The 19,139-nt window shown below is 35.3% G+C and overlaps 2 protein-coding genes across 2 annotated transcripts in view; one reads left to right on the forward strand and one right to left on the reverse strand.

Annotated features, from left to right (window-relative positions):
• Window positions 1–18: 18 nt before the first annotated feature.
• Window positions 19–15,676, forward strand: LOC113239446 (zinc finger protein 558-like). Its single transcript, XM_026476458.1, has 10 exons — window positions 19–156; window positions 976–1,291; window positions 1,383–1,484; window positions 2,268–2,312; window positions 2,397–2,556; window positions 7,544–7,668; window positions 9,617–9,736; window positions 10,453–10,594; window positions 12,776–12,930; window positions 14,877–15,676. The coding sequence occupies exons 1-10, from the start codon at window positions 22–24 to the stop codon at window positions 15,089–15,091; spliced, it is 1,515 nt and encodes a 504-aa protein (XP_026332243.1). The 5' UTR covers window positions 19–21; the 3' UTR covers window positions 15,092–15,676.
• Window positions 15,677–16,333: 657 nt separating this feature from the next.
• Window positions 16,334–19,139, reverse strand: part of LOC113239563 (myosin-10-like) — a 7,076-nt gene continuing 4,270 nt past the window's right edge. Inside the window, exons 6-12 of the mRNA XM_026476623.1 lie at window positions 18,460–18,634; window positions 18,292–18,387; window positions 17,873–18,211; window positions 17,477–17,620; window positions 17,265–17,381; window positions 16,507–16,659; window positions 16,334–16,432 (exon numbers count right to left, since the gene is read on the reverse strand). Coding sequence (XP_026332408.1) covers window positions 16,334–16,432; window positions 16,507–16,659; window positions 17,265–17,381; window positions 17,477–17,620; window positions 17,873–18,211; window positions 18,292–18,387; window positions 18,460–18,634 — 1,123 coding nt within the window. The remainder of the gene's footprint in view (window positions 16,433–16,506; window positions 16,660–17,264; window positions 17,382–17,476; window positions 17,621–17,872; window positions 18,212–18,291; window positions 18,388–18,459; window positions 18,635–19,139) is intronic.

The following is a 19,139-nucleotide window of genomic DNA, read 5'->3' on the forward strand; positions in this document are numbered from 1 at the left end:
CTTCATGTTACCTAGCAAATTATGGCGACGAATCTCTCTGAAATCTGCCGACTTTGCCTTCAGTCGTATAAACTAACATTAGATATTTTTACCTCTTATTATGTGAAAAGGAAGATGTCGTACGCGGATATGATATCCAGCTGCACTAAATTAAAGGTACGTACTTGTAGAGTAACTAGAAATTTACTGCGAAGAAAAAACTAATTCCAATAAATCAAGCTAATCAGTCTTTTTCAAAATAGTTATTCCACATGACCACATTATTAAGTATCGTAATTAGTATAGCTATAGCGACTTACCTTGACACAGCCACTGCACAGTTGTGTAGCACTAATTGCAAAACATAATATCATAATGCTATTAAGGTAGTGTTGTAACTCAAAATACATGAAATTCAAGATTATCATTATTGAACATAATATTTGATTCTCTACATGTCATTAAAACCGTCGTTAGAATTTTGTGAAAAACATCAAATGTATCTACTTAACTCAAAACAAGGCACAATTTATGTAACCTAGTACAGGTCGAAGCAGTCCTTATTAAAAAATATGTTATTATTTTTTCCCTTTTATTTTTAAATGTATTTGTGCAAGTGCGAAATTGTTTAGATTTGTGTTATTACACAACCTTAAATTATGCCTAAATTTTAATGATTTTCACGGGACGTGGATAATTTGTTTTTCATCGATTCTGAGAAAAGACACTTTTTGATTTAACAGTATCAACAGTGCGAATTTATGTTCTAATAGGAAATGAAACTATTTTTCCGGATTTAAATCGCGTATATTTGTTTTTTCAAACAAACCGACGTTTCGGGCCCTTTACAGGTCGTAACGTCGGTTTGTTTGAAAAACAAATATACGCAATTTAAATCCGGAAAAATAGTTTCATTTCCTATGTGTAACAATCGCGAAAACCTAAGAACTCGATTTATGTTCTAAGTTGTTACAAATTGTAAGTATATATTTTCAGCCCAACCAAGATGATGGTCTTCCAAGGAAAATCTGCAAGGAATGCTGCAGGCAATTGAAACGGTGCTACACCTTTAACATCAAATGTGAAGAGAGTGACTGCAAATTGAGGCAACATGTGGATAAGCCCCAGAAACTAGTGACTGTTTTTGAAGAAGATTCTAACTGTGATGTCACACTCAATAAAGATGTCAATAACATAATTAAGAGTGAGGAGCAGAGTGCAGCAGAAGGAATTGTCAAGGACCAAAGTACAGACTTGATTGCCTCCCTTTTAAAAACACAGAATAATGACACTAAGGAAGATATTAAACTTGGTAATTTAATGCTGTACAGTTTTAAAAACTTTTCTTGTTTTTTAAAGCTACCATATTATGAACATTATTTGGTGTGTGATTGTTGTTGTAGAGCCTGGGTGCCTCGATGACGGTAATGACATGAATGAGAGCTGGGATGCTGAAGATGACAACATCTTGGTCACAAGAATAGAGCTGAAGAGGAAATTAAAACGTAACTCCTAATTTTTTAGTTTCCCTGATAATTTAGAAAGCATTTCTGAATGGATTTATTGTAATGGAAAACAACTGCACTTGGTAAACATAAATTTATTACAAATAAAATGGACAAACAAAAGTACCCTATTCAGCTAAATCCACAGCCAAGATTAGACCACAATTCTGGTTTACCTTTCTAACCTGAACGAGTATTGATCATATTTACGATGTGCTTGGATTGATATTTATGATGAGATTGGCAGTAAGTGTTGTGGTAGTGGGTTGTCCAGGCTGTTTTTTGACGAACAGCTCAGCTGAGGGTTTCTAACATTTTCAAGTAAAACTCCTGCTTCATGTATATACTTTGCAATGACGTAGTTTTTGGTGCATTAAAAATTGTGTTAATTCATAAGTAAGAACGGCGTGGTGGCCGGTTCCGGACTGCGGTAAGGTGCGCTTGCCTCGCTCCTCAGCCCTCACCCCTCAGGAACTGGTTCAACAGCGTTAACAGTGGCTCTCAAAAGTGTTTTAAGACAGCAGGAACTTATCACTTGTATTTAATAAAAAAGTTGGCAACATTTCTCCTTTTGATAATTACGTTTAGATAAAAGGGAAATCACGGGGTGCTGCCCTAGGTGAGTTCAAGTAACAAAAATCTATTATGGAGGAAGTCGCTGCCAGCTTTCTGATAGATGCTTAAACAAGACAAACTGAAAATACCCTTAATGAGAAATTGCACTTTTATATCCAGGGTTTTGAAAAGCAATTTTATTTAACAAAATTTGTCGTTTTGTCATAGATGAAGAAGAAAAACCCAAAAAGAAGAGAGGGAGAAAGAAAAAAGGTGAGTTTAATTTGTAATAAGATTGCCGAAAAGCAAGCCAGTTGTGTTATTGTCAAAAAGTAATTATTGTCTTTGGATTTTCAGAATTTGTAGAAGGAGAGATGTCTTTGCCAGAAAGTAAGCTTCCGCACCAGTGTGACATATGTGGGAAGTTTCTCAGCACTAAAAGTAACCTGAAGGCGCACAAAATTTGTCACACAGATCTTCGGCCTTATAAGTGTACAGAGTGTCCAGCATCATTTAGGTAAGCAAACAGAATAGAGTAGACATTTATTGCAACGCCACAACACATAGATAATTAAAAAAAAATATTGATATACCACTTAAAAAACGCAAAACAAAATTAAAATATTTAAAAAAATAAAATAAAATAAGACAAAAGAAACAAAAAGCAAAAAAAACTAAATATAATGACTACAAATGTTGTACTGTTATGTGTGCGGTTGTGGTGGTCGCATAAGGACTTCATGCAGCTTATGTCACAGGCAAATAAATACTAATTATTGAGAAAATATTCCTGATGAAGACTAATAGAGGAACCTAAAGGACATAAAGCAACCCGTGGCGCTACAGCAAAAAAAAACAATACAAACATCTGCAAGAAGCACATAGAAGAAGTACATAGTAAAAGAAGTGGCTTAGTTGGAATAGCGTCTGACACGGTTTGCTGATAGACATTGGTTCGAATCCAGCTGGATCGAAGGAATTTTTTCAATAAACTTGGAATAATTGTTGTAAGTTGCAAGTATCGGATGTTCACACTGCAGGATGCTGGTCTCTGTTTCCAGAGACTGTTTGGGATGCGGGTTGGTTAGGGAGTTCTCACATTTTCCAAGGGCTACATACGTTACTACTAAACATTCAAAATTGTACGCAACATACAAATGAAGCGTCTAGCGTTTTCATTTCCAATGATGCTTTCTATAATACTTATATATGTTAATATATTATAAATAATATATATATTATATATTATAAAGTCCGTTTTCGAGAGCAGTAGAGATCCTTGTGAAAGAGCTCATGACGATGTGACACACATCCTTCACTCCTTACATCGTCATCCCCGTGCTCGATCGCGGCAGCGTACAGTGCTGTTTCAATTTCCATTGCATCTAATTTTGATTCCTTTACCAGACTTGTAATAACTACTACTAATCATGTGCCAATATTAATATCAATCTTAATTCAGTATAACTCGGCCCTTTTGGGGTGTGTCTACTTTATATTCAGCCATAAGCATATCCGAATGTAATTAAGTTAGGGAGTGTTTTTGTGGTATTGTACCTGTTTTTTTGTACCTTTTTTGTTACAGCCTCTTTTTTCTCTTTACCAATAACTTAATAAATTTCCGTGGACCTGAAGTTTTCTTATTTTATTGCCGTGATCTGGTCACGGCTCATTAGGGTTTACAACCTTTTCTAGCTCGTCCATGAAAGTACTGCCTACGTACCTATTTCTGCCGCCAAACAGTAATGTCAGCATTACTGAGTTTCGGGTTTGATGGGTAAGGGGGCTGGTGAAATTACAGACACAAGGGATCTGGGTGACGGACGGAGGTTTTGCGATTTAAAGCTCTGTACAGCACTGTCATTGCTTTTCTTTTTTCTTTTTTCACATAATATCAAGTGACGGGACGATCAAGTTGTGCACCGGATGGTAAGCTACACGCCTGTCCATAACAGTTGCAGTGCCACTCAGGCTCTAAATCGCAAAGATCTGAAGGGCACTGCCATTGCACCCGTCGCCCTGTGACGTAAATTGACAAGTTCATGTGCCTGCGAAATCACCAGCACCCTTACCCTTTAAAACCGGAACACAGTAATGCTGACATTACTGCTTGGCGGCAGAAATAGGCAAGGTCCGAATTCATTTTTTGGACACAGTCTAGAATTTGGGGGTAATTTTTAATAAATGTCTGACTTGGAAGCCGTACGTTGCTGAGGTTAGCAGGAAGGTGTTTGCTGCGCATTTTTCTTTAAGAAAGCTAAAAATCTTTTTGCCGACTGAAACTAAAATTACTTCGGCCCTGAGCATTCTCCATCCGGTACTGGACTACGCAGATGTTTGCTACCCGGATTTGTCAGTCGCCCTGCTCAATAAATTGGAACGGCTCCAAAAAATGTGTGTGAGGTTCATTTTCGGACTTCGTAAATTTGACCACGTTTCCCAATTTCGTGCACAACTGCAATGGCTACCCATCCACCAGCGTAGAGATCTTCATATTCTTTCCCTTCTTTACTCAATTCTATTCTGTCCCTTTACGCCTTCTTATCTCAAAGATCGCTATACTTTCCACTCTTCTACACTCTGCCATCCCCTTCGCTCCTTTGATACTCTCTTACTAAACATCCCATACCTCTAATTTTTATTCCAACTATTTTATCGATCTGCGCTTAGACTGTGGAATTCTCTCCCTGAATCGATTCACGGTTCTCTTGATTCCTTCAAATGACGTGTCACGGATCACTTCCTCAACTCCTAAGTTTTGTATTTTTCTCTATCCTTTCACTTATTTCCCATATTTATAGTTCATTTTTCTTTTTCTTTTTAAAGTATATAAGCATTTAATATTACTATTTGTTTATTATGTATTATTATGTATTAATAATTTTTGTATGGATATTTCTATCCTAACGCCGCCTGTTACACATTATCTTACTATCTTTATACCACAGTTACTGTATTGTATTTTAACTGTAATTTAATGTGCAATAAAGAATATTTCATTCATTCATTAATTCCCTGGACGAACACTTTCGCAAGGAGCTCTACTGCTACTAAATGCCTTCTATCCGTCTGAATGCGAACCCACGTCTTCTAGTAAACCGTGGCAGACGCTATGCCAACTAAGCCACGGAACGAACCATCTCACCTTACGAATTGAACTGTGCATGCTGCAGATCTTTGTTTCGGTTTTTAACAACTTATCCATCGTATCAAAATAATATTTGTCGTATTGAGAAAATTCAGAGGAGGTTTCTTAACAGGGTTGCATATATGGATGGCATTTACCGTAAAGTCAGAAACTATAGTGATAGATTAACTCATTTTAATATACTATCATTAAAATATAGGAAGGAGCAACTGGCATTAAATTTTTTGTACAAACTTGTAAATCATGACATAGATTGTCCGTCTCTCCTGGATCAAATAAACTTAAAAACACCAAGACTGTCGGCTAGACTGCATAATTACAAACCTCTTACAATGGAAATGAGAAAAAACAATTACGGTAGTATGTCTCCGCTTTGCGCCATTATGAGAAGTTACAATGAAGTATTTCAAAATTGTGAACTGGATATTTTTGGAGATAAATTTCATGGCTTTAGGTCTGCTGTCCAAAAGTATTATTTTAATGGTTGAGTAAATTAGCTGTACCTCGTTGTTTCATGTTGCCCAATTATCACTGTCATCAATATTTGTAATAATTCAAGCTCTTTGGGGCTTTAAATTCATTCAAATTTATTTCAATTTAATAGTCAGTGTAGTATTGTTCTTCAATCTTGTCAAACTTTAGTGCCGATAAAATAATACCTTTATGTATAATGTTGTGCATACCTTTAATTTAAATGCATGCATAGTATTTTTATATATATAATGGTTTCTTTTGTAACGTACCTGTATGTATTTAGTTGGTAAGCCTTATTAAATAAATAAATAAATAAAAATAAATAAAACTTTTCTGCCGTGGAACAAACTATACTCTACCCAAATTCGATGTAGAATAAATGTCAACAAACAAAAACATATGATTTTCAGGGTTTTCATCGCAGGCTCTTTCACAGTTACCACAATTTCAATATTTTAATAGATTATGGATAATACTAAATCTTGAAGCCGTGTTTATAGTAAATATTGTTCAACAGAAGTCTCAAATCACCTAAAAATGACATAAAAATTACCAGTAATTAATTATTTGTAAAACTGTGTCATCCCTATTGACATTTTGATTTGAAGGCAGAGATTGCAAACATTCGAGTTCTGGTGGTAATTCAAGATCAGAATCGGAAAAAGATGCTGGATGATATAATATGTGGTAAATTAATATCAAATAAAATCTTACAATTTTGTTTCTTTTCATCTACCATTACTTGCCATCTAGCAGTAAATATTAATACGATGCAAACACATATTTTTATTCGTAAATCATACGTATCAATAGGTATTTTGTATACTTTTTGACAATTGACTAGGTAAGTATTACTTTTACATAACCCAATTACCCACTTACCTATTTAAATTCCAATTAAGGGAGCAGGCCGTGGGCAGAGCAAGTCTTAGGGTCGTATTCTAGAAATCTACTCAATGCTCAAGTCAGGATTTGAGTATGGTTTAAAGCACTCGAAATCATACTCAAGTCCCTGCCATTAGAGTCGTATTTCCAATGCTTGAAATCATACTCAAGTCTGCTCAAATCCTTACTTGAGCATTGAGTAGAGTTCTGGAATACGACCCTTAATAATGAGCATTGAAAAATGTTCTTTCCCTATGCCAACATTGGCTACCTAGCAACGTTTTGTTGTTAAACATTCTACATCGAATTAGGCTAGAGATAGTGAAGTAATTCACAAAAAGTAATTGGAATTATTGGTGGCGAATCATCTTGACATTCAACAGACTTAATAAAAAAGAATTATTAGTGTACGATGTTTATTGGTGTCCATCATCAGTTCCACTACGTTAATAAACACTAAACACTTAAAAATAATCACAAAAACAAGTTTTGTTTGAAATAAATAGGTTTTTTCTCACAATCGAACCGAATAGTAAAGTTTTCATATCAAGACTTAAAACCAATATAAATGCTCGGAGTTATAGAAGCTCGCTAAAGCTCGGGTGGCTAACCAACTCGGGTATGCATGTATTGTAGTCATACTACATTGTAGTCAATCGTGAAAAAATGTACTACCGTTTGTTATTATCGTCATTGATTTTTAACTGCTTCCGTGGCCGAACGGTTACCACGCTGGACTGCCACGCAGAGGTCCCGGGTTCGATTCCCGGGCCGGGAGAAATATTTGTATGGCCTACATTTATTTCTCTCGTGAGTTTTGGTGGAATTTGTGGTCGTCTACCTATGTGTTCATGCCACCCGCAATACAGGATTTCCCAGGCTATGTGTGTGTGCGTTATTATTATTGTTATTATTTGTTGTTTGTAACTTTTTTAATTACATCACAAATTTCGCAATGCTAGGGACGTATATACCAGGTAAAATTTGTTATTTCCAGAGGCCATAGTGCGTTATTTCAACACAAGAAAGTGCACACTGGCGAGACGCCATATCACTGTCAATATTGCCCCAAGCAGTTCAGCCGTCGATCTGGTCTTGTTAACCACATTAGAATGCATACAGGTAAATTAGCGCCCTAAGAGAGACCTAAACTCCGCAGAAAGATGTTTCTTATTTATTCAATTAGTTTCTTTTTTTTTTCCTTAATGAATGGCTAATGAGACCAATTTATTGTCTCAATTCTGCCAAAGTTTCTTCTTATTTTGCCTCATCAGTGTGTAGTTTAAATATACAAAGTGCGTGGAGTCCAGTGCCGCTTCTAATACTGTATAATAACCAATTTTCAGAAAAAGGTGTTCCACATGTACTCGCTTAGCAGTCAACAACTCTAAAGTGGAAAATTGACGATTTTTACTTTTGAACGTTACTCGAAGTAAAACGTAAACTCATATACTATTATGTGTTATCCATAAATAGATCACTTATTACCGATAATAGATTAGAAAAGCTTGTATGTAATAATATAAGTGCAGTTTTTCACTCTCCTTTGAAATTGCTCCAAGTTACTTGAGCGGTGTTGTTTGCTAAGCGCGATATATAGATACATGTATTAGATATAGCTACAAGGAGCGACTGAGAGATGTTAAAACTACCAAATATTAAATAATTATTCTTTCGAATTCCGGATTTTCGGAAATGGTTTTACTGCATCGTAAGACAAAACTATTGATCTAGGAAGTTGAAGTTGGATTTTAAAGTAATTGTAATGGCGCCATGTAAAAAACACAGTACTATAGCATGGGAACGTAGCTTGGGCTTGCGTGGCAAGCGGTACTTTATAAATATTAACGACGATTATACCATAAACTCCTAGATGTCTGTTTTACATCAACACTCTATTATTCATATAATTCTAAATACAAAACCTAAGCTGCCTGTACTACAGTACATAACTGATATTTACCGAAGCAGAGAACAAAAAGTAACGAGAAAGGTCCTTCTCCTCGCATTAGAATGAATTACTTTAAATTCCAGCTTCGACTTCCTATGTTAGTAGTATGTCCTACGGTGCAGTAAAATCATTTCCGGAAATCGGGAATTCCAAAAAGTAATTAATAAGTTGGTTTTAACATCTAAAGTAGTTCCTTGTGGCTATATCTATGTATGTATCTATACATTATGTGGCACACTTTTTTCTGACCATTGGTAATAACTAGGGGTGTCCACTTAGAAAATACATCGATGTGTTCATTCGATGTAAAACATAGAAGCCTTGCATCGATGTTTTTCGATGCCTCGCTTAAAAACATCTATGTTTTTCAATGCATCCCTTAAACACATCGATGTTTTTCTATGCATCGCTTAAAAACATCGATGTTTTTTTCAGCATCGAATACCTTTTTTCTTAGCTTAACAGTGAACGTAGAGTAACACTATATCAACAGGGTAGTGCTGTCGCTGTAGTGACTTGTTTAATTTTATGATGCTGTGTGTTAGTTTAGTAGTACTGGTCAAGAGAAGCTAGGAACTTAAAAGAAAATAGCCGATGCCACAGTATCGGCAAGACAGTAAAAAGAAACTGCAAATTAATATAAATATTTTACGTAAGAATAATTCCTTGTAGGAATGTTTTTTTACGATTAGGTAAACTGCCCAAAATACACAAAGAACTTCGATACATATTCAATTATTCGTTCACAGAAAAATGAAATACGATAGTATTATAAATACAAATAAAACAAACACTAAATGACTTACAATATCAAATTGAAACACCGCCACGTCAGAGTTAGTGTTTTCTATGATTCGACGTTTCTATTAAAAAAATCGATGCATCGAATAGAATTTCTTATTATCAAAACATCGAATCAGTCCGATGTATTGTACGTTAAGCATCGAATGGATTGGACACATCGATGTTCAACGAATATCCCTAGTAATAACTTACTTATGATTGATCCAATATCCTAGTCGGCGGCATTCTTTGTAGTGCGATATGTAATTGCCGCGAGAGGTAAGTTGTTTGTTAAACTGGAATCTTGTATGGTCTCAAAATTGTTTTGTCTTACAGGAGAAAAGCAGTATGGCTGTGATATTTGCTTCAAAACATTTGTCCAGAGTGCACAATTGTCAATTCACATGAAGAGACATAAGGGCGACAAACCGTTTCTCTGTCAAGATTGTGGGAAAGGTAGTTATTGTTGTCACTACAGAATAATAAATACAGTAGAATTGCATAGTGGTTGTGGCACGTGTGCCAACAGTACACAAAGTTCCACATAATTGAGCTCCGTCCGCCATTACCGATTTGTACGTTTTGGTTTGGTTTTGGAACCTCGAAAATCGTGGAAAAATGCCTTTGCTAGTTTGGAGTGCAAAAATGTTAGTAGCATTTTTGTAAGATTGTCCATGGTGGTGTTTCATCGTTAAGTCTTATTCATTTTAATAAATATTCCATTTTCTGTTATCGTATAGATATTTTGTTATAAGAAACTAAAGTAAACTTTATACAGCTGCATTATGGCCAACTTTTTTTGGAGAACGTTAATAGGCGTTAATCGTTCGTCATCTTTCAGCTATTGCCGCTAGATGCCAGCGCTTTGAATGAAATTTCAATATAGAATCAAAACGTCGTAACTTGCAATAGTAGGCAACTTTCAATGATATACCAACTGGGTAAAGTTTAAATTATATTAACAGCCCAGAATTTGTTCCGACCAATCATTATCAAGATTTTATAGTGTTTACAATTATGATAGTGTGAATTTTGACGACAGCTATTCTCATAGTAATCGATTAAGACCTTCCATTATAATTTTTTTTCTTTCGTGGTTGCTACGCGTACGTACACTAATGGCAATTGTTGATTAGGGTAAAATGTCATTTGTAATTTTTATTAACTTGCAGGTTTTCCTATAAAAGCGGATCTAAAAGTGCATCAGCGGATCCACAATGGTGAGAAGCCTTACTCGTGCCACCTGTGCACCAAGACCTTTGCTACATCGGGCAACCTCTCCATACATATTCGTATACATAACAAAGAAATAAGGTGAGTAAAAGATGTTAGTCTCTATCAATAACTAGTTGATATTTTGTTACAATACATAATCTACATTGCACACTGGGGCAAATACAAAATAATACCAAAAATAAAAACACATATTCAACAGGTGGCCTTATTGCTATATAGCAATCTCTTCCAGGCAACCTTCGGGTTACATGAAAAGCTGTGAGGTAGTAATTAATTGTGCGCGCAAAAGAATACGTATTTATACTTCGTCTCAATCCATTTTGAACAAAAAGTAAGCAAACCCGCCGACCATATCACTGTCACCGACTATTACTGACCCGACCATAGATGGTTTAGTGATGGCCAATTGTAACGGCAACTACAAATCGATTAATTAATTGAATGAATCGATTTGTTCAATTTTTGCTTACATAACCTATATAAGCATACTTAAAATTTCAATTTAAATCCTCCTTCAAATCCTTACACTTAGATACTCGTTTTATTGCGATTAAAATGTTCGATTTAATAACAGATTACTAAAGTTTAATTGATTGAACCGAATGTTTTTTTTCAAAGTGCACTATGCACGGGCAAGTCATAGAAGTATAGATGGATAATAACCTCACTTTAGACTACCATTTTTCAAATACAATTTTACGATGCTATTCAAAATCAAAGATCAAAATCTTCGAAATATACGTGAAAGTGTTACTTATTAGATTTATTGAGTGATTGCTTTAGAATTTTAACCAAACAGGTTTACTTATTGTTCATAATTGATTGGAACAGACTGTAATACACATATTGCACATACACAAATGAAAAAGAAGAAGAATAATAAAAATAGTCTGAAACAGATATCAAAAATAATAATAGTATAAATAAATTAAATACTTAGATAAATAAATAACAAAAAATACATATGATTACACACAATGAAAGTAGGATTATGAAACATAATAATAATGACATAAGATTTAAAACAGGTAAGAGTAGGTGAAAATAGAGTATAAGATAATGCTGTAAGTTTTTAAGACTCAATAGACTTAGCGCGTCTTATCGATTCAGGCAGAGAATTCCACACCTTGATGCTTCTAACCTTGAAGGAGCTGGAATAGAAGTTATAAGAGTAGATAGGACGTTTAAAGAAAGAGTAAGAGAAGTCCGTAACGTGCGACTGACAGTTGGCGAGATGTTAATATTTTGATTGATTAAAAAGAAAAAGATCAATTTTGATATAGATATTTTTATTTAATTTTAATAGGGTAATCAAATATTAAAAAAATACCTCGATCACTAGACACTTTTGATGAGTGTATTTAGTATTTTAAATAAAAGATGTGTAAATACTGTATATAGCTTTTTGGGTTTTCGCGATTGTTACACATAGGAAATGAAACTATCTTTCCGAATTTAAATGGCGTATATTTGTTTTTTCAAAAATAAAAAAAATTATTGTGTCAATTCCTATGTAAACACTGTACTTTTTAACCGACTTAAAAAAGGAGGAGGTTCTTAATTCGAATGTTTTTTGTATGTTACGCGATAATCATTTATGAACCGATTTCGATGATTCTTGTTTTTGGATAGAGGGTATACAGAATTTCCATTTACATTATTTCCGGTAACCGATTGCAATACAACTTAAAGTTGTCACTCCACGAACATTGGAGGTCGGTTTTTTTTATATAATATTCTTTATTGTACAAAGAAAAGACACATGAAACACACGTTACAATGGACATATACAAAGGTGAGCCTATCTCTATAAGAGATCTCTTCCAGCCAACCCTAGCCGTGGTGCAAAAATGAAGTCTGCGAGACTAATTATTGTACAACAAAATTTAAATTTAAATGTGAACAAAATATAAATGATAATAATATACATACGACAGACATACACACATACATGATCTTTATATACATAAATACATACATAAGCAGAATATGTATTATAATAACAGATTATTTGTTTACAAATATGTTACCTATAAACTATCTAACGCGGTGCTCTTTTAATTTGTGTTTGAAAGATGCCACCGATGGACTGTCACGAATGTTAGCAGGTAGTTTATTCCACATACGAGCTGCACTTACGGTAAAAGAATTGTGAAAGAATTTGGAGTTATAAAAAAGTTGTAATGTAATTTATATTTTATTTAAGACAATTACATGTATTATGCTCAGTCGTGGTGACATTTACCCGTTTCTTACCAGGTACAACTGCAAGGAATGTCACCGCGGCTTCGTGACATGCAGCGCGTACAAGGTCCACCTAAAGCGGCACAAGGGCCAGCGTGACTACCGCTGCGACTGCGGCAAAACATTCTACACCTCTTCCGCCTTAAAGCAACATAAGGTCGTCCATACAGGTAACGTTTTAGCAGTAGTAGAGCTCCTTGTGGAAGAGTTCGTCCAGGGCAGTACTGCCACCTAACCTGTTTCTGCCGCCAAGCAATAATGCGAGCATTACTGCGTTCCGGTTTTGAAGGGTAAGGGTGCTGGTGAAATTACAGGCACATGGGACTTGTAAACTTGTCTCAGGGTGAAAGGCGCAGTGGAAGTGTCAGTGGCACTGCAACTGTTATGACAGGCGTGCCGCTTACCATCAGGCGCTCGACTTGTTCGTCCCGTCACACCCAAACTTTTTTTTATGATACTATGTGACAGTACAAACTAGTCGTGCACCTGATAGTACGCGCGACACGCCTGTCCATAACAGTTGCAGTGCCAGCTGCAGCAAAGATTTGAAGGGCACTGCCACTGCGCGCGTCACCCTTAAACATAAGTTGACAAGTCCTATGTGCCTGTAATTTCACTAGCACCCTTCAAACCCGAAACACAGTAATGTTGGCATTACTGCTTGGAGGCAGAAATAGATAAGGTGGCGGTACTTCCCTGGACAAACTCTTCCACAAAGAACTCTACTGCTGCAAAAACTCACTCGGTGGTATTAATGTTTTACATACTTACAAAAGTCGATATTGTCCTAACATCGCGTTGTTGATGTGTATTTCAAATAACCAATTATATTATGAATCATAATTAGATGTCCAAATAGTAAACAAAGGGGTTAACAGAGCAAAAAGTTTTAAATGGAAGTTTCCTATTTTAGACGATAAGCGGGGCAGTTTGATACAGGGGGCACATTCATACACCTGCATTATCTCCATGCCCTCAAACAATAATATTAGTTGTGTAATACTAAAAGGTGCCTTTGTACGTGTGAGTAACAGACTTGCGATGATGCAGCTCACGAGTTAGCCGTTGTCGTTCGACAGCTCACAAAGTGTTTTTTTTAGCCGTTGACTAAAAAAATAAGCGACACAAATACTGCCACTGCAGTTTTGTTCACTTTATAGGGTTTTGTGTCTTAATACAAGCTAAACTAGTGTTGCAATAATTAGAATTGCATGTGACTTTGAGAGAATAAAGATTTTATTAAATAAATGTTTTTTTTCTAAACCGGCCGGTGGGGTACTTTTATACACTAGTGAGTGGGTACAATTTGGTACGTATCAAAGTGCTACTATAGTTGTTTTATACAAAAATGTTAAACTGTTTCAACAAGTTATTGTAAAGGGAACTAGTGATATTTTGTGCTATAGTCAGCTCTTCCTCCTGTATTTCTACTTCCACGACTACATTACAAAGAACACTTTTCAAATGGTGCCCTAGAAAGAGGTCTTGATCTAGCAAGTGCTGAAACACATATAGCGTCATACTTTATGAACAGTTGATCACCTAGTGCTGATGGTACGTGGCAACCAGGAATGGCATACTACATTGATTCTAAGTCCCCAAGCGATGTATCAAAGTACCCCACAGGTGGAGCAGAATTGGACAATTCCCATTTTTTGTTAAAATCAAAATTTTTCAATTACTCGATGCTATTTATGACAGAAAATATTAAATTAGTAATATCATCAATTAGGTAGAAAAAATATTTATTATAATTGCATTACGTAGCCAAAATTAAAGTTAAAAAAAAGTAAAACTCGACCATAGTCACGCTGGAAAAAGGCACACGAATGTTTATTGCGTCCGTAGTGCGTTTGTTACATTATTTAGTGTTGTTAGAGTTTTTATTTATTAGTAATGTTTTGTACTCGACAATTAAAATTCTCTGTGCAGACAGGTTCAGTTTATCACACCTGCATTCACCCTTTGACACGGACATTTCTTTGTTTACATTTTGGACATCTAATTATGATTCATACTATAGTTAACCCAATGGGCTACCTATATAACATACCTACACCTAACTGAACCTATCTGCACAGTTACCCAGCGCAATAACTATAGTTATTTATTTCAGGTGAAAAGAAATACCAATGCAAAATATGTGACCGCAAATTTACTCAGACAAGTCACCTCAGCCGGCACTTCAAGAGAGATCACGCGAAGCCAAACGCCCCCGTGCCTTCATCCGAACACTACAAACTAGTCTTGCATAACAACAGTGATAGCATCTTTACTGATATCAACAAGGTTGATAATATAAATCACAGTGTTAAATGTGAACAATCCTAATCTATATTAGATATAGTAAGTACATCAAAACGTGATCGGAAGAGATTATCATATGGGTGTTGTGCTTTGTCCCAGAGTTATTATGTTACTCTGCTCTGGTACACATAATACAGAAATTAATACAATTATTTGGTACATTATTTTATTTCGCACATTATTTTTACCATAGTCATAGTTACCAGAGTAACCAGAAATCAAGACGAAATGTCATTTATTTTGTGACAAAATTATGCTGCCTAATGACAACTGAGCTCCGATTGGCCGGCCCGAATTCGAAATATCACATTAGAGTTGGGCAAACAAGTATTATATTATCGAAATCGATTGACGGGAGTCGTCAATTGTTTCACTTCATAACGACCAGTTTAACTTGAGCTGTGCTATAATGGACGATAATTGAAAAATAACATATTAATATTTAATTACTGATGACGTGATTCAGTTTGTTTTGTAATTAGATGTTTTGATGACCAAAAATCATCACACAAAGTGTACGAAAACTTGACGCTTTTTGTGGTAAGATGGAGACAAAATAGTATAGCGATATCTTTGTCAGTCATTCAACCTTCTTCTTTATAATGTTATAGCTCCATCGATGATTCCGCCAACGTCAAGGTAAGGAACACATGCGTTTTTTACTCAAAAATTGTAGGCTCTCTGTCATTGTAGATTCACCTCTCAGTGAATTTTCAGTCGGGTGAGAGCCTGGAGTTCTGTCACATAGGTTAATTCCTAGTATAGACTCCAGCCTCTTACAAAGGTATCTTAATTAGATTCTTTTATTAAGTCTAAATTCATTATGTTGTGTATAAATAAGGATCACCTTTGTAAGAAGAAATAAATAAATAAATAAATAAATAAATAAAAAAAATAATTCACTGGTCAAATTTTGTGTAAAACGCGTGCGTTCCTCAACTAGACATTGGCTAAATCATCAATTACTTCCATGGGACCATAAAACTTAAAAAAGAAGATCGGTGAATTCACCGAGAGGAGAATCTATACAACAACAGTGACACAGACTAAAATTTCTTCTTTATATATCCCTCCATTGATACCGACTCAAATTTAGCAAATCAACATTTTTTTGTAACAAAGATAATTACATAATAATTGAAAGTAACAATATAAGATTAAATAATAATTTAAAGTAACATTATAAGATTACATACTAATTTAAAGTAACAATATAAGATTACATAATCATTTAAAGTAACAATATAAGATTGAAATAAATTAAATCTAATTCTTCTTAGACTTGGTTCTGTTGCGGTTGTGTTTTAAGAATAAACGTGGCTTGTCCTTCACGGATTTCTCATCTTGCGACAAGGAAATGATGTCCTGGGAAAAATACAAATTAACGTAACTGTTCGTATATCAAATAAAGAAAGCTAGCAATAAAAAGAAAAACAAACCTCATTCTTTTTGGGCTGGGAATGATGTTTAGAGCTTAGTCCACCGTGCGGTATAAGCATACTTGCGCGACGTTTCCTCAGCGACGCCAGCGGTACCGGCGTAAGGCGTTCACCACGTGATAATGCTTCAAATCGTCGGTTTACTTCCGCAACCTAAAATAACATAGTTGACGAGAAATTCCCTTAAATATATATACTTTGACGGTAAGCAAGACACTTCAAATATTGGCAACGGCTAGTAACGCAAGTTACATTTGTTACAAGTTACACGATTTCAACAACTCAACAACAACAACAAGGTAAACAACTCTTTTATGGGGAACTGTATACGTTTTTACAATAAGATTCAGGAGCATACAATATTAAGTTTGTCATTTCCTAAGTTTAAAAACCACATTAAAAATATTTTGATCGAAAAATCATATTACAAAATTGAAGACTACGTATTAGATAAAGTTGTATGGAAAGACGACACAGCTCCAGAATCCACACAAATTTGATTCAAAGTGTACTCCATAGCATTTAAGTTTATTTGAAAAGAGCAATCCCTAGAGTTTCTTGCTCGTTCTTCTCAGGGAGGTCAGCGTAGTGAACGAGCAGTAGCTTAAATGTGACGATTTCAAGTGTAAATTTATTTTACCTATGGAATAAATAATCTTTGACTTTGACTTTACAGCAAAATGTAAGCCGAAAGAGCCATGAGCAAAGTTGTATGAAGACATTTTTAGTCTAAGAGGATACAATAAAATTAAATTTACGTCAAGAGAGTTGTCTTCATCCATACTGTCATCGCTGAGGAAATTGAAGAGACTGTCGTTGTTGAGACCCACGCGTGGTGTTGGAAAATGAGGCTCGTTCATTGGTGCAGGATTACGCTGTATATGTAAGATTATTTTATAAATATTATAAAACATTATGATATGATTAGGCATATCCATATTGTAAGAAAATATTTATGTTACTGTACTACCCTCCCGTTAGAAGGAGTCGACATAACAGCATTATCGTCTAATTCAGGTTGAATTGCTGAAGATCGCATCAATGGTCCTGTAAGTTCCTTCTGAATGTTGTCAGTTTTCCCCTGTATGTTTTTGATCATGTCTTGTAGCCGTTCCTGTAAATTAAATTTGAAACGCAATAATTTAGTTCACCTTGTATTTGGGTGTATAGTTTCGTCTTTCGCCATGTTGTTTATACACTAAAAAGGGTTAAATACAATAAACCAGTACTTCACCTTGTCGCGTCTGTGTTCCATAATAATGTTCATGCGTTTCGAAGGGTTGTCATCCTTGGTCTAGAATAAAAACTTGATATTAAAAAAGAATCTCGTGGATCCCTCTTTTCTAAATATCTATAACTAACTTACTTTAACAACAGCTTCCAATCTTTCAATCTGTTTTATCATTTTTTGCTCTTTTTCCATAGTTGACTGCCTCTCTATGTCAATGTCACTTTTGATGCTCTGCAGAGTAATTTCTAACTTAACTCGAGCGTCCACAGCCGATTTTACTTCAGTCATCAGATGCGAAACTATAAATGCTATGGAGTCAAGCTCTTGATTTTTGGTTTCGATGATTGTGGTCAGTTCCGTGATCTTAGCATTTGTGGCTTTGTTCAAATCAGCTTCTATTTCACAGTTTTCCGTTTCTATAATTGATATTTTGGATAGCAATTCCTGTTTATCCGTTTCTGCGTCTGCTAGAAGCTTTATTTAGAACAACAAAAGTTTTATTATTTTTACACAGCACAGTCAAAAACTAAAAACAGTCGTATTTGTATACTTGCCTGTGTTTTATTAATAATTTCTTTTTCTAAGTATTTATTCTTGTTAATAGAAATTTCCAGTTCGGCTTTTAAAAAGTCATTAGCTTTGGTGGCATCCTGAAAAAGAAAATACGGTAGATACGTACTCTGGGTCTTTGGAATGCAGTGCAGTAGATATGGAAACCAAACCTGAATATTAGCTCGAAGTTCCTTCACAATGCTTCCAGTAGATTCTTGTTCCTGCTCCAATGCTGCATTCTTTTCTTGCAGTGCATTGTTTTCCTCACAAATGCTCTGAGTGTAAGTTTCTTGATTGATCAGAGCTGTCTTAAGAGAGTCGTTACTAGCAGTCACTGCTTTGAGTCTGCATTGGATACCAAAAATTAAAGCTACACCTCATAAAGTTGCTAACATTATAAAAGCAATTAACGCTAACCAAGCACCCGGAGTTGACAAAATTAGAGCTTTTGACATAAAATCAATTTGGAAAAAATATCAGGCGCAATCGCTAACCTTATTAATGCTTGTATTGCAAAAGGGAAATATCCCCCCCGAGCTTAAAATAGGTGTTGTCAGGCCAATTTATAAGAAAGGAGATAAACTAGAGTACTAGACATAGGGTCGTATTCTAGAACTCTACTCAATGCTCAAGTCAGGATTTGAGTATGGTTTAAAGCACTGGAAATCACTCATGTCCCTGCCATTAGGGTCGTATTTCCAGTGCAATCCTGACTTGAGCATTTAGTAGAGCTCTAGAATACGACCCGTAGAGTATTAGACAAAATAGTAGAAAAATATACAGACTGTATATTTGAAAGTGAGACACACACACACACACACACACACACACACACACACACACACACACA

Source organism: Hyposmocoma kahamanoa, unplaced genomic scaffold, assembly GCF_003589595.1.
Source record: "Hyposmocoma kahamanoa isolate Upper Pololo Valley unplaced genomic scaffold, ASM358959v1 99879, whole genome shotgun sequence".
NCBI classification, from domain to species: Eukaryota; Metazoa; Arthropoda; class Insecta; order Lepidoptera; family Cosmopterigidae; genus Hyposmocoma; species Hyposmocoma kahamanoa.

Bases quoted from the DNA above. Each gene is read 5' to 3' on its own strand.
- LOC113239446 (XM_026476458.1), top strand. From the start codon at position 22: ATGGCGACGAATCTCTCTGAAATCTGCCGACTTTGCCTTCAGTCGTAT. The intron at 1,292-1,382 runs GTAATTTAATGC...TTGTTGTTGTAG, and splicing joins TAAGGAAGATATTAAACTTG to AGCCTGGGTGCCTCGATGAC. The intron at 12,931-14,876 runs GTAACGTTTTAG...TATTTATTTCAG, and splicing joins ACATAAGGTCGTCCATACAG to GTGAAAAGAAATACCAATGC.